General features: G+C 40.5%; 1 protein-coding gene across 2 annotated transcripts; it reads right to left on the minus strand.

Moving 5' to 3' along the window:
- Window positions 1–549: 549 nt before the first annotated feature.
- Window positions 550–14401, minus strand: Abhd10 (abhydrolase domain containing 10, depalmitoylase). 2 transcript variants are annotated; one of them, XM_032900253.1, is made up of 5 exons: window positions 14233–14398; window positions 11916–12099; window positions 8191–8302; window positions 7588–7725; window positions 550–2805 (listed from the first exon to the last, which is right to left on the minus strand). In XM_032900253.1, exons 1-5 carry the CDS (start codon window positions 14345–14347, stop codon window positions 2461–2463), a joined length of 894 nt encoding a protein of 297 aa, XP_032756144.1. In that variant the 5' UTR covers window positions 14348–14398; the 3' UTR covers window positions 550–2460. The 2 variants fall into 2 exon arrangements, with proteins under 2 accessions (XP_032756144.1, XP_032756145.1); XM_032900254.1 differs by lacking the exon at window positions 550–2805 and adding an exon at window positions 4017–5083 and having other exon boundaries at window positions 14233–14401.
- Between the last annotated feature and the right edge of the window lie 2217 nt (window positions 14402–16618).

The raw sequence follows: 16618 nt of genomic DNA on the forward strand, positions 1-16618 counted from the left end.
AGCCTCCTGCACATCACTATTCTAAATGTGTTGTGCTTCTTTACTAGATATGTTATGTAGGTTTATACCATTTTGAGACTTGGAAGTAAGGCACAATGGGCAAAACTGCTGTTGCAGGTTTAGTACATGTGCTGGGATGTAGCTAAGCTCCACTTTGTACTTTGAACTCATCAACTGCATCAACACAGGCGATGGGTCACTCACCTTATGGAGTGCAGCCCGGAGCTCCAATCCCTACCTTAACTGCTATGTAGCATTGACAATGTTGACTCTCCCACCTCCTTACTTCAACCCCAGAAAACTCTAAGTGGGGAGGGGGGACTTTGTCCCCTTCATTTTCCAATACTCTTCATGTTTAGCAGTATCTAACCAAAGGGGTCCCCAAATGGTCCTTTTCTAGCTCGAAGGAACAAGGCCAAGAGGATTCACTTTTTTCCTCCTGATTTTCTCTGGGATAAGGAGTAGTCATTAGTTTAATGTGTGTGCATCAGAGGCCCCGGAGACCCCCTCAGGTGTGCAGGCTTGTGAGAATGCACAGGACTCACCATACAGTTCTTTCACTACTGATTTATTAGAGTGAACAGATCCAAAGCAGAATGAGCAAAGGAAAAAGGCACATGGGGTGAAGCCCAGGGAAACTGGGGGTAAGCTTCCAAGAATCCACACTGGAGTCACACAGGCGAAACTGGGTCTCCAGCAAAGAGCTCTAATAGCTCATGTGATAGCATCCACAAGAAAGCTTGTTAAGAGGCGGCGCCAAGGGGTTTTACTGGACTATTCAGAGGTAATCTCTGATCCACATATATCAACATTCTGGGCACCAGGGAAGAAAGCCAGGTTAAGCATAAACCAGTGTTTGCAGAGTTGACTACGCACAGTGAGTTACTAGTCTCATTTCTGGCCATAGTGGGAGTCCCTGAAATCCAAGTTCCCAGACAGACAAAAGCCAAGTCATAAGGAATGTTTCTCAGGATGATCTGCCATCCAACTGCAACACTTTCCTGCACAGAAATTTTATCACCCTTTTCTTCATGGGCTATAAATACTATGTTTCTTAAACTGTCCTTTCAACCAGGTTTATTGTCTGCTGACTCTCATTTATGACATCAATTAAGTCTTCGACACATGCTCATTTTATGAGTTATCTTGTCACCTTAACATAGACAGATATAACCCACGAAGGCTAACGTCTAGCCAAAATTAATAACTAAAGAACAAACTACAATTTAATATAAAGGCTAATATACATTAATACCTCAGTAGTTATTAGATGCCATGCCTTATACTAGCATTTCATGTTTCCTTACTGACTCTACCCTTCTGCCACTCAGACTAAAGTGGTATCCACCCAACTACTTGCACTTAAGCCACTCTAATCGTATTCCCCAAAGCAGGGTTAATGCAGAAAGATCATATCTCTCTTTAGTCTAACCAATCATTATATAAAATTACTGCACCATTACATGAATACCATTTAACTAGAAGGCATGTTTGCAGGAAAATGGTGGAACTGAGATGCTGTAAAGAGAAACCGATTGGATATGGAAAGTGTTTTCTCTCATATGTAGAATATAGACTTAAATACACATATTGCATGGCTGGAGAAAGTAGACTGCAGAGAAGGCTCTAAAGGATGTTAGGGAGCATGAAAGGGCAGCGGTGGGGAAAGGAAATAGGAGCTATGTTTTTTCATACAGAGACATAGCATGAAAGCAGAAGGGGACTAGGGGGGAAAAAGGGTGTGGGGGAAGCAGAGAGTGAGAGACACAGCAGAGGATATGTGTAAGTGAGGTCCAACGATAAAATGAAAGAAGTGTTGGAAATTATATTACCTATTATTTTACATATAAACTTAAAAAAATTAAAAATTCTGGAAGACTCCCATAAGAATGACAATTTAAAATTTAAAAGTATCTTTTACATCACAATAAAACTTAACCTTTAAGATAATTAAACAGTAATTTTAGTTTTAAATATAGCATGGCACTCTCATTTTCCCAACTTTATCATGCTTCAGACATTTCAATAATCATTTCATATTACTTGAATAAACATCCTCCTCTATTTTCTGAATTGTATTTTAAAAGCAGAATTTTACAAACCTCCATATATAATGGTACCAGACAAAACCCAAACTATTCAAGCTTTATTGTAGAAGAAAGGAACACAATTGAGAGCTGGCACAGCTAAAGTGTACATAAGAAAGGTAAACATCTCTTTAATAAAAAAAAATAGGTACTATTTTAATGGGAAAAATATCAAAGGAGGACAAAAATTTCCAAACAGCAGCTAATATTTTTCTCCCAATTTGTGTACTTGTGCAAACACATCATTAAATAAATACGTATCGGATATTTACATACTAGAAGGGGAAACCCTGAAGTACCCGGGTCTTTGATTTACTACCATCCTTTCAATCTTCTGGACGCACTAGAGTGCACACCAAGCACAAGTGCGGTTCTAGAGAGTCACAGTTGAAAGCTTGTCAATCAAGTCATCAATAGTACAGATAAGCAGATGGATATCTGCTGTCTCCTTCATCCTGTGATCACTGTGCTTCCGGAGGATGACATCCACATCTGGGCTGACTACTCGGTCGGCAACCTGCAGGGATCTGTGCCAAGGAACTATTTCGTCCTTCATGCCGTGGAGCAACCGTACCGGGCAGGTCACAGGAATGGGGCTGTGTAACAAGCAGTGATGTGCTGCCTCTTTAATGAAACTGTAAGGAATGCTGTAATAGCCTTCTTTGTTGTATTTTGATGGCAAGGACCATTCACCTTTCATTTCTATTTCCTTTTGCATCTAGTGGGAAAAAAAAACACGAATATCAACAACTCTTTAGCAGACTTGAACATCTGAGGAAGGCAGTCCTCAAGTAAGAAGACAGGCAACACAAGTGCAGCAACAATGATCACCACACATGGAACCAAGGCGGTGCACGCCTTTAACGCCAGTGCTCCTGAGGCAGAGGCAGGCCCACCCAGCAGTTTGATGCTAGCCTGGTCTACAGAGCCAGTTCATGTTTCAGGCCAGACAGAGATACATAGGGAGACCCCATGAAAAGAAAACAAAAATTAATTACTAGATGCAAGGTACATTTTATATATATATATATATATATATATAATTTCACACAATTCTGGTAATAATTCTGTAATGATTCCACGAATCTACAAACCTACAAACAATTCTCCCTTTACAAAGGAGAGCATGAAGGCTTACAGTTAACTCATATTCAAAGGCCAAACTCAAAATGCTTTCGCTATCAAGCGAACTCAGATCTCCCTATCATACAAGTTCTTATGTCAAGTTCTGCTTAACCCCAACTGACTGGGAAGACAGATGGGAAGAAAAGTGCAGCAATTTCTGGAAATTGGTCCCAAGACACTAATGTTTACGTAAACCATTTTTTTAAAAAGATTTATTTATTTATTATGTATGAGTACACTGTAGCTGTCTTCAGACACTCCAGAAGAGGGCATCAGATCACATTACAGATGGTTGTGAGCCACCATGTGGTTGCTGGGAATTGAACTCAGGACCTTTGGAAGAGCAGCAGTCAGTGCTCTTAACCACTGAGCCATCTCTCCAGTCCTAAATCAAATCTTAAAGTAATTTATTTTTGAAATTTCAAAACAATTACTCATATACTTAGGTAATTTTCAGTTGAAAGAATATTATTATCATTATCACTATTATTATTGATGGTGGTGAGAGTGGTTTTTTTTTCAACACAGGGTTTCTCTGTATAGCCCTGGCTATCTTGGAACTCATTCGTAGATCAGGCTGGCCTCGAACTTAGATACCTCTGTGTCCCAAGTGCTGGGATTAAAGCAGCGCCCCACCAGTTAGCAAAAGAAAGTTTTACAATGTGCATAGCTTTTACTTCTCAGGACTCTAGGTAATAAAGAAGATTTAAAAAAGCACCCTGAAAACTGAACAGTAATATTAGTCCTAGATTCTGGTAAAAAGAAACATCAACACATCCTTTGAGGATTATTTTTCAGATTGTAATATATGCCTTCAATAATGTTTTTTATTAAACTTTGGAATTTTCTGGCTGGAGGGAAGGCTTCTCAGTTAAAGTGCTCCCGCCTCTTGCACAGGGCCAAGCTAGGTTCCCAGAGCCCACACTGGACATCTCAGTCTGCTCTAACTTCAGCTCCAAGGGCTGTGACACCCTCTCTGGCCGCTCTTCACCCCTTAGGGCTAGTGGTCGATGTGGAGGTAATGCCTTGTCCTTTCCATGATGCTGTTCAGTTTAATGTCAACTTGACACAAGCTAGAACCATTTGGGAAGGAGGACATTCACTGAGAAAATGCCTCCCTAATACCTGTCTACAGGCAAGTTTATGCAGGTTTTTCTTGATTAATGACTGAAGCGGGAGGGCCCGGCACACTGTGGTGGTGCCACACCTAGGCAGGTGGCCCCGAATTGTGTAAGAAAGTAAGAGGCACAAATCAAGAGCAAGCCAGTAAGCAGCATTTCTCCATGACTTTTGCTTCAGCTCCTGCCTGCAGGTTCTTGCCTTGAGCTCCTACTCTGACTTCTCCCTTAGTAAAAGTGGGACCTGAAAGTTGTAAGGTGAAATAAACTCTTTCCTCCTAAATTGCTTTTGGTCAAGGCATTTATCACAGCAACACAAACCCCACCTAAGAAACCTGCTGTTTGATTTTCAACGCCCACCTCATCCACATGCAAACAATCTATTTACTCATATGCAAAAGGAGAGGTGCGCAGACCTTGGCATTTACAACAACAAAACATGTTTAAGGAACTCCTTTTCAAGCTGCAATATTCTTGAGAAAATTTCCTATCATGAAAAGCATTGTATTGGTGAGTCAAGAGGATTAAGCAATGGGTCAAAGTTTCAAATTCACAAAGAGTAGAAAAAACACAAACACCAAGGAACTATATTTGAGAAAAAAAAGTGAGAAAAGAATTCAGACATCAGAGATGAGTACAGGGAAGACCAACTTTGTAATTTTACCTGACAGGAAAAAACATCAGGACTCTCATGAGGTGAATTTGTGTGTATCACTGTGCACCTCGGTTGACATTTCTCAGGAACATGGTCCACTGTTCCAAAAGAGAAAAAGAAGTTGTGTGTGTTGCTTATGTGTCTATGACTGTATGCACAGAGGCCAGAGGAGGGCAGGGGTCTTTCTCTATCACTCTCCACTTGGTCCTTTTGTAGCCAAGTTTCACCTCTAACCTTGATGCTGTTCCCTCGGCTAGACTAGAAGCCACTGAGCCTTTGTGACTGTTTCTCCCCTCTAGAGCTGGGTCTGCAGATGTCTGAGGGGACACCTGGCTTGTTACATGAAGCTGGCATCTTAACTCTGGTCCTCATGAAGGCAGAGCAAATGGTCTTAACGGCTGAACCATGTTTCCAGCCCTCCTATGAACCTTGTTTACTGTAACATTTATTATTTGTGTGTGCATGCCATAGTATATGTACAGTGGTCAGGAATTGGCTCTCTCATTACACCACATGGGTTCTGGGAATCAAATTCAGGCTATCAGGCTTGTCAGCAAGAACCTTTATATCTGAGCCATTTTACCTGCCTACACCCTGTATCTTGAGGCTGGATTTACTAGTACACTATGGTGGCTGGACATGAAGCTCTAAGGATCTACTGGTCTGTCTTATCAGTATTGGAATTACAAGGGCACACCAGTATACCTAGCAATAAATGATTATGATGATGATGATGATGATGATGATGATGATGATGATGATGACGACGATGACCACTACTTATGACTGCGACTACTACTACGACTACTATGACTACTATGACTACTACTACTACTATCATCATTACATTTACGTCTGTGGGGAAAAGGTGAGGATGCATGTGTGTGTCACAGTGCTTGTGTGGAAGTCAGGACTGCCTACATGAGTTGGTTTTTTTTATCTATCATGTCAGTCCCAGGCTTGTTACAGAACTCAGGTTGTCAGGCAAGTGTTTTTATCTCTTCTGCCATTTTCCCAGCCTGTCATCATTAATCAGGACAAACAAAACAGCACGCCTGGGGTTAGCTCAGATTCTCAAGCTTGTATGCGGAACATTTTAACAACTGAGCTGTCCCCTCATCTCCAGTAACACTGTTATTTCTTAAGAAACCGAGAACAACATGAACTTAGGACAAACTCAGATGCTCTGTAGCATAGGTCTTAAAGAACCCTAAGCAGAAATCAGTAACCTTCTATTCGTCAAAGTTATACATTTTTATTGTGTCCCCTAGGTCCTCCCCATGGCCCCTTTATCCTGAGTTTTACGAATCTGGTTCTCAAGCTCTACTGTGGAGAGGAACTTGTTGAGCATATCTCCCATTTCTGATTCAGAATGAAATTCAAGGTTGATAGCAGGTCTGGATCATTTTGAAACAATGTTTTCCCCTTTAGTCTCTATTGTCTCTGACTTACCAGGAACTTAGTTCCACAGGAGAGGAAAACACAAATGAATGCAATAAAACAACAATGCATGAAGATTCAGATGTTGCTCAATCCATTGTCCTTGTGCATAACTGTCTGTGTTGGATAGTTTTATGTCAATTTGACACAATCTAAAATCATGTGAGAGAAGGGAACTTCAACTTAGAAAATGCTTCCACAAGACAGGGCTGTAGAAAGTCTGGACAGCATTTTCTTAATTAGTGATTGATGGAAAAGGGCCCAGACCCTTGTGAGTGGAGCCATCCCTAGGCCGATGGTCCTGGGTTCTATATGAAAGCAGGCTGAGTGAGCCATGAAGAGCAAGTCAATACGCAACGCCCTTCCATGGCCTCTGCATCAGCTTTCTTCCTGTCTCCAGGCTCCTGCCCAGTTTGACTTCCTTCAGTGACTGATGATGAAGCGGAAGTGCAAGTCAAATAAACCCTTTCCCTCACCAACTTTGGCCATAGTGTTTCTTCCCAGCAACAGAAACCCTAACTAGGACACTGCCTAAACGCATATCCAATTGGAACTTACGAAAACAGCTATCTTCCTAGTTATTTCAGACACTTCATTCTTACAATGAATTGCTGAAGAACATTAAAGAAAAGGCTTGCTTTTTTTTTTTTTTTTTGATGTACCACAAAAATTATTAGCAAAGAATGCTAACAAAGCAACAGAGCCAGGGGAAAAAAAAGTCAAAAAACAAAACAAAACCCTCTACCTCTAATTAGCTGAGAACTGTTGCCCAGAAAACGTAAGTCTGTTTTCGGGCTAAAAGAGGTAGTTTAGCATGTGTAGTGCAGTCTCACATGACCTAAGTGCAGGCACTCACACAGCATGAACTGACACTAAGAGGGTAGAGAGTAGACTGTGACCTGGAACCCCACAGGTCAATGATATCAGGAAAGCTGAGCTAAAAAGAAAGTCTGAAATATGACTCCAGTACCATGTCTTGCGTATTTGGCAGGATGTTTAAAAAGAGGCATGAGAAAATAAAACCTTAAAACAAGAGACCGAGCAAAAGGACAGCAAAGACAAAAGCCTGCAATAAGTTAGACGAAGAGGGTGCACAAGTACAGAGGGAGAAGGCAGAAGACAGGAAGGACTCCCTGGGGTTGCCAAATGGGTCATGACCTACCTCAACAGGAAGTGAGTGAAACTGTGTCACCACGCCATCTGTAGCAGAAGCTATCCCAATAAGAGCTATGACCTTCTCTGGCCGTGCGATTGCAGCATGCAGCATGAGCCATCCACCAAGGCTGGATCCAACCAGTATCTAAAAACAAGTATGCATGGCTTCAAAGAGATTCCCACACTCCCTATAAAGAGACTGGTTTGATAGAAATACATGGACTTTGCATCTTTTATATCCCTGTAGACCCCAGACTATACATATATGTCTAATATGTATCAAAAAGTAAAATTCATTCAAATTAACTTGTTTGTCTTCTGAGTCGTTTCTTCTGTGTTGTCTATTTTTGTATACTAGGCTCATCTTGAACTCAAGAGAGCATCTGCTTCTGTATCCTGATAGAATTAATGTTTTAAAGCCATTATGACTATAATATAGAACTATAAAAGCAAACTTAATTTTCAATGAGAAGTAAAAAGTAAAAATATAATCATTTTAAGTCAAATTGCTCATCAAAATCAAAATTATAGAAATTGACAAAGTATTATCAATTGTCATACCTAAAGAAACAAACATTGCTTAACAAAACTACTTAACAAAGCCGGTTACCTGTGGTCCTTCGGCTATATCATCAAGGATGGAAAGAACATCCTTTCTCCACTTCCCCACTGAGCACTCTGCTAAGTTACCATCTGAACTTCCAACCCCAGAGTAGTCAAACCTGGAAGAAGAAAACATAGATTTACATCTAAGTGTCTGACGTGTCCAGGCTTGCTTATTTGACTTTAAAGCAAAGTAAGGCACTTTCATTACTGCCATGACTGACCACAGTAAACATCAGTCAACACGTATTTTCCTAAATCCTACTGGCTTAACTTCCAACCACCTCTCACGACAATCGCTCTCTTCCATCCTCACTGTACTTAGCTTAGTTCAAGTTATCATCTCCATCCACCCAATGCAGTAGTATTCTAGGTCTCTTCTCATTTCCATTTTCTATCCTCATAGCCTGGTCCCTAGGAGTCAGAACGATCCTCCTCAATGAAACATTGTATCATGCATGCTCTGTGTAGTTAATAAAACTCAAAACCCTTACTATGCTTCTCTGACCTCATTTCTTAGTGAGCTCTTTCCCTTGAAAGTGCATTGTCATATTCATGCTTGAAGATGAGTATGCACCATCCCCATTCCTGCCCCGTGACCTTTCACCTCTACTTAGCACACTTCTATCTGCAGCTGTCCATTAGATATGCCTCAGCTCATGCAGTCCTTTAGCTCAAGCCCTGCATGCAATGCAAAGCTGGCTCTGGGTGTCCCATGCCACCACTGTGCTTCTCTCACAGCTCTGCACGCCTTCCTGTTTTCTTCACAGCACTCACTGCTCCTCAAGATTAGAATCAGATTCACCATGAATTCCTCCGCCTACATTTTCCTAGGGATTCAAGCTCAATATCTGTCTTAATCTTTGGATTTTACCTTTCCTACAAGGTCCCAATTCAATAAATTATGAAGTATCCTATCATGGCCGCAGATTATCAAATTCACAAGTCATTCTGAACTAGTCCCAATTCCTGGCCAGATCCTTTATAACTATGAGTTTTGCATGCTATTCCACAGCCAGTAAAGTCTTCCTTCCCCTAGTTTGGTGAAACTAGTCATTCTTTAAGTCACATCTCTTCATCTCGTGAACTTTCCTCATTCAGTACCTGTGCTGGAGGGGCAGATAGGTAGATCAGGGACTCTCTGGCCAGCCAGTCTAACCTATTTGAGAAGCTTCAAACCAGTGAAAGAAACCCTGTCTCTGAAAATAAGGTGAATGACTCCTGAAAAATAACAACAGAGGTTGTCTCCTGGCTTCTACACACATGCACATACACATACTCATGCATGATCATGCTTACATATCATATGATCATGTACACACACAATGAATCTGGAAGGTTGCTACACTCACCACTGTTACAATGTTTCCCAAAAGATCTTAATTAAAGAATCTGTAGATCTATTGATTATAAATGTATATTTATATAGCTTCCAATATATAGAAAACTACAGTATGCCTGGAACTGGCTAAAGCTCTCAGTCTCAAATGAAATTCAAAAATCGGTAAAACGGTGAGTTCTTTTTTTATGTGGGTTGTGACATATGTGTGGATGTAGTCCCATGTGTGAGGGGTACATGTACGTGGCACAAAGGTACATGTACTACACATGCTTGTAGGGGTCAGAATCTGACATCAAGCGTCTTCCTTGATCACTCTCTACCTTATACACTGAGGTAGTCTGCACTGAGCCTGAGGCTTACTGTTGCACTAGTCGGCTAAACAGCTTGGTCAGGAGATTCCCTTTCTCTGCCTCCCAAATGGCTAGGATTACAGGTGGGCACCTATATCCACCCGGCTTTTACAGAGTTGGGTTCAGAGATCTGAACTCACTCATGATTGCACAGAAAGTGCTTCACTCACTGAGCCGTCTCCCCAGCCCTAGGATGCTGATTTCTTTATTAAAATTATTTTTCAGACAAAAAAAAGCAATGACAGCAATATTTCTGATCATGAATGTTCTCCTTAGATATGAATCAAATTGTGAATGATCTCTGTCCACAGACAGTGCTGTCCTTTATTTTTTTCCCAGAGTTCACTTATAAAGTCTTGTCCATCTAATTCCCTCCTCAGTGCCTCTCATCTTAATTTCCTTTTGAATCCCATTCTGATGGGTGGATCTGCCTAATAACCTGAGTGCTCTCACCCCTTGCTTAAGGGCAAACACAATTCACAATTCTTAACATACAATTCAGCTCCAGTCTTCAAAGCAAGTTAAGAGGTTTTAAAATACTTCTGAGAATGAAAATAAAGTAATTTTGCTAAAAAGAATTAGACTACATCTACCTAATGACAAAATTCCTGCGAATGTACTGACAGACAATGCCTACAAGTTTTATATGTAGCTACATTTTCTAGATTTTCTAGAACTACTGAATGAACATTAGTGAAACTATTCTTTAATATTTAGTTGAACAGATTTTCAGGCTGCTAGTGCTGGAGAAGAACTCAGAAATTCTCTTTAGCCCAGCCTTCTTTTACTGGATGACAAACTTGTGTCTACTGTGTATTACTGACTTCTTTATCAGTTACTTAAAGAAGTCTTCTCTTCAATCCTATTCTTCAATTTTATACCAATGCTTTCCCCATTAAACTATCTTAAAATTAAAATATAAAAACATTTATTGATAAACCCAACAATTTTCTTACATCAATACCTTTCTATAAAAATATAGAAAAATAACAAATATAAAATTAAGATTTAACTAAATACTACCCACCCTTGTTTATATTCACACACAGTCAGATAATATAAGTAAAGGACAAAGAAAGCAGAAATGTAAATTATACAATATCAATCTTACAATATTATATTACTTAGAAAAACATTTTCTTTTGTGGGTTGTGCTAGGGATTGAATCCAGGATTTTGTGCTAAACACATGCTCTCTACTCCTGAGGTATACTATACTATACTGTACTGTACTATACTATGCTGTACTATAATACGGCACTGTACTGTACATACTATACTGTACATACTATACTATACTGTACATATTGTAGTATGCTATACATACTGTACCGTACTACACATACTGTACTGTGCTGCACTGTACTGTACATACTGTACTGTACATACTATACTGTACTATACACACTATACTGTACTGTACTGTACTATACATACTGTGCTGTACTATACTGTACTGTACTATACTATACTGTACTATACATACTATACCATACTGTACTATACATAATGTACTGTACTAAACATGCTGTACTGTACTATACATACTGTACTGTACTATACATACTGTACTGTACTATACTATACATACTATACTGTACTATACTGTACTGTACATACTATACTGTACTGTACATACTATACTGTACTGTACTATACATACTATACTGTACTGTGCTGTACTATACTATATTATCACTACTCAGCCTCAAGCACCCATGTTAGAAAGTAATAAACAGTGATCGAATAAGTCTTTTGTCTTCAGTGGAAAACCCATCATCACAGGAGATTACAAGAAATCCAACAAGTATATTCTTTTGCCACACAGATTGTTTTATCTAGAGAACTAAGTTACTAACTCCCTTATACTTTCTGCTGCCAATCTAGCCAGCACAGCACCCATACCTTAACGTCCCTAACTCATATGACCAAAGTCTGCACACTATTAAATAACTCCATTTACTAAAACACTGGCCTTTACTTCATTTACTTAATTTCAATACTAAATGGCAATATATTCTCTGAAATGTATTGTTCCTACCTTATAAAGGCGTGACCTATAGATTTGCAAAACTCCTCAATCGCTACTGCCTTTTTACCATTCATGTTAGAAAGATAACCAGGGATGAAGATAATTCCTGGGGTTTTGCCCTTTAACCTCTTATAAGCCAGGCTTGGAAGTTCTGGTCGTTTAAGGAAAGAGAGCGTTGTCTTTTGTCTGCAAGCTAAACAAAGTACACAAAGCGTCAATGATACTTTGAAAATTATTTTTGAAAAAAAAAATCACACATATTTTCACATTTTAACTTTCTTAACCCGCTGCATTTGATAGGAAAAGTCAAAATAAGCTTCAAGTAGGAGATTTTTAGTTTTAAGGTTGCATCAAAAAATTTTAACTTCTTAGAGGAAGGCCCAATCATACTTTCCCAAAATACAGAATGAAATAGCAATTTCAGTAAAACAAAAAAGAGACTCATCAAAAAATATCTTCATGTTGGCATAATGGGATTATCCTAAACATTAGCAATGAACATTTAGATTTAAATACATCACTTTCAGCTTTTCCCCTGAGATTTCTCCGTTTTAAAGATGTTTCAGGAATTCATATCTTCTACTTTGGTCAGATGAATAGGGGGAAAGAAGTGCAGGTGTGTTTTGTTTCTTTCTCTCCCCTGCCTTTACAAAATTATTTCAAAGGGAAACTGGCTCCTGCAACCCCAGGTTTTGGGAATTGGAGGTGAAATAATCATGAGTCTTGAAAGTATTTATTGAGGAGGGAATGATATCCGAAGCACTGAGCTGTGTTTGACCCGATTACCACTTAGCAATTCTCCCCAGAAATGGCAAGCAAGTGGTAACAAAGCACCGTAACTTCCTACATGTGGGGTTTCACACGGCTGTTCCTTTAAAAATAAGCTTGGATCAATTATCATTCTTGGAGACATATTTCTCGAACAGCTCTGTAATTGATGCTCTACTTCGGTTGGCTGCCTTTTTGTAAGTGGAACACATATACCTTAGAACTATCTAAATGTGTCGGGACAAATGGTGAACCTTACAGGGCTTTCTTTGCTAGCCCTTATTAAAAAAGAAAATTAAGCAGTCTTACTTTAACTCATGTTGCTTGTAAAAGCTTCTGGGTCTCTCCCCTGTGTACTGCTAAATGTTTTTTCCCACTTTTAATTTTTGAGAAAAAAAATGAGTAGAGAGCCACAGGCGGGGGGGGGGGGCACTACAATTTCCAGGTCAGCTTGTTCTGTACACTGAGTTGTAGGAAAGACAAGAGGCTAGGGAGTGAAACCCTGTCTCACAAACCATACCCTGCCCCCAAACACACACGAAGAATCAAAAGTTTTGAAGTTTTCCCTTATTTGTGTCAAATAGATTCAAACGTTTAGTGTATGGAAAAATGCACCAAGTTGAAAACTGGATTTAAAACAAGGTTTCTGGGGATCAGTTTATGCTGGTCAATAGATTGTATCAACATTAATGTTCATATCCCATTTCTTTAATTACTCAAACTATTTTTTTATCCCGTTTCAGGCATAACCCCCCAACAAATTTCATTTCAGGCGGTTACACTGAATTGATGTTTGTTCGCTGTAAAACAACAGATTCAACCTTCAATCTATATATAATATAGATTAGCTGAAAGCCTAATGCATACACTGTTAATGAATACTGCTAAAGAGATAAAAAAAAAATGTTCCTCTTGTTAACTAACTACACTTTCTAGCATTACATAATACTCCTTTTTTGTGTGTGTACAGTGTTAAGCTAATCTGATTACATACTTTAAAAAAAATTAAACATGTTAATTTATATAATGGCATTACTATTCCAAGGATATTATTCAAGGATAACTATACACATAAATCATGTATTCTATGTATGTAATATTATTGATCCAAATTTTAGTTTCCATTGTAGAGTAATTCCAATTCTTTCAACAAGAAAAATTAGATGTTAGGTCCAAAGATGGCATTTACTTGTATATACATACTTTGTTTCCTTAAGTCCGCGACAGGCAAGGCCAAACATTTGACACAATATGGTAAAGCCCTAGAAGCAGTTAATATTCAAATACATCAAATGCACATCTTAACTTTTCTTTTCTGGTCTTGACGTTTGATTCAGAGAACGCAGGAGCTCCTTAAATCGCAATGTAAACACAAGGACCCTCCAAGAACGCCCCAGAGCCTCAGCAGGAGAGTAGACTCTCCCAGCCTTCCCCAGAAGTGTTCAGTGCCGAGAAAGCCAGAGCAGTTTTGAATGGCGCGCCGAGCCCGCAAGGCGGGCACTGGACGATCGCCAGGCCTTCGAAAGAGCCCCAGTACCCCACCGTCCCCTACACTAACCTGAGAGCCACCATGCCCGTGGGGGCTTCCGAGCAAGTGACGCGATCAGGCCTCGGTGCCGGCCGAAGGACACAGCCGCCCAGCCCCACTTCCGACAAGGTACCCAGGCAGCCATCTTCCCAGCTGCCCCTGCGCCCGCTACAGACGTGCACCGGTCGCGCGGTCCCGAGGTCACGCACGCGCAGTCCGCAGGAAGGCGGAGGTTGCTAACTTGCATCACGTGGGATTTGTTTCTCCCGAGGAGACGCATGCGCAAGGGTGCTGTCTGGCGTGCGGCTGTCTCGACTAGTTTGTTCTGTGTACCCCAAAGGGCATTTGGCTTGTGACATTAGGCGTCCTTGGCCGTTTTTCATCGCAGTAAGCTGCAGAAATCTCAGAGAGGAGCTATGGTCAAAGGGAGCGTTTGTAAATGGGAAACCGTGTTACCATCCGGAGGACCCAAAGACCTGTGACAAAATTTGCTAGGCTTCTTTGATTACCCCTATGGGGGTAAAAATTCTAGGGGCCAGTCACATTATTGGAGTCGCATCAAACATTCTTTGTTCTCTCCCAAACATTTTCCCACTCACCAGATTGCTAAACATTCAAATGAGCAGCCACAAGCAAAAATACTGAAAACACTCATTCACATATGGTTGCTGTATGGGTGAAAACCTAAAGTCTTTTGTCAGGCAATCTGGCCATGTTTGTTTATCATGCACATACTTTTCAGTACTCTTTGAACTACCATCCACTTTATGACTATCCTAAATAAAAAGAACACTGAAGGGACCCCTAGACCAAGTTCCCACCACATAGAGAAGATTTGTCCCACAGACACAAAGGGCAGGGAGTAAAAGACAAAGTCTGGAGATGGGGGATGACAGAGAAAGAGGAGGAAACAAGAGAGGAGGAAGGGGTATTTGTTCCAGATGGGGGACATAGGACTGTCTCTGGATAGAGAGAAGACAGATGTGGTCCATAGGAAAAGGGCAGATTATAAAGGTAAAAGGATAAAACCCATGCTAGGATGAGGTGTTTAATTTTGATTGGACATGTTAATTAGGACTAAGACAGCCACAGGGGGCTTTTTGCTGGACTTAAATACTTTGATTTTCGGACTTGGTAGTGGGCTTCAGCAGGAAGTGGCCAAATAAGGGAATAGACCTTGGGGGCTACAGTTTCCAGCAAGGCAGAGGAAATGAATGAGAAGGGCAAGGACTTCCAAAGTCATCTTTGCCTGCTCAAGCTGGCTAGAGTCCTTTCAACATGAGTTCATAAGGCTGTGTATTATCTTAAAAGAACCGTTTTTGTAAAGACAAAAGCAAGGCGTGTATGTGTGTATGTGTGTGTGTGTGTGTTTGTGTGTGTGTGTGTGTGTGTGTGTGTGTGTGTGTAGTAATCAGTGGCAATAGAAAAATAATTCAAGAAATTGTGATACTAGGGTCTTTGGATTCTGACATCCTTCAAAATAATTTCAGGGGCCTCAAGTCTCACTAAGTATAGGCCTTTATCTTGTCTACTGGGCTTGAAATGATTGTACTTTGTAAAATATGCTTTTATGTAAAACCACGTTATTTGTCTTGGTTAGTGTTGCCAACTTGAGCACCTAGGAAGGAGGGTTCTCAACTGGACAATTGTCCCATCCATCAGATTGGCCCGTAGGCACGTCTGTGGGGGCATTTTCTCAATTGTTGATTGATGTAGGTAGTCCTAGCCCGCTGTGGGCAGTGCCATCCCCTGGTGGATGGGCCTGAGCTGTCTGTGTAAGATGTTGAACGTGAGCCTGGAAACAATTTAGTAAGCAATATTCCTTGGCTTTCCTCAGTGATGAACAGCTGCCAGTAAGTCAAATAAACTCTTCCCTCCATTACGTTGTCTTTGGTCATGCCATTTATTGCAAGGACAGAAGCAAAATTGGATATCTTTTAGAGATTTGGGAACAGTCGGTGGTGCCAAAGATAAAAGCAAAGCGTAGGTACCGTGAACCAGGCACGTCTTTGGAGTCTTGAGAACACGAAATGTTAGGTCAGGCTGGTGAAACACAATGGAGAAAGACAAAATAGACCTTTTCCTTGGGAGCTGCTGTGTCTCCCATACAGGAAGCATGTGACCGAAGCCGACTTGCTTCTAGCCCTAGCAAGTCTTTTTCTTTTTTTTTAATCAGTTTGATTTAGTGTCATTTCTCTATGCCCCGTTCGTAAGGTAACTAATTAATGTCCTCTTTGCCTGAAAATAAGATAAAACATTAAGGAATAAATTATAGTCGTATGACCTCTGTTTGGTTACAAGAACTCCCAGGGCCTGGGGACAGCCTGGAAACCTCATGAAGAGAGATCATTGCTGCATGAAATAGCCAGGTACCCACCTGGATCTGCTAAAATGAGATGAATGCCTCTCCCTTCCC

The sequence above is a fragment of the Rattus rattus genome, chromosome 4 (assembly GCF_011064425.1).
Source record: "Rattus rattus isolate New Zealand chromosome 4, Rrattus_CSIRO_v1, whole genome shotgun sequence".
Lineage (NCBI taxonomy): Eukaryota > Metazoa > Chordata > Mammalia > Rodentia > Muridae > Rattus > Rattus rattus.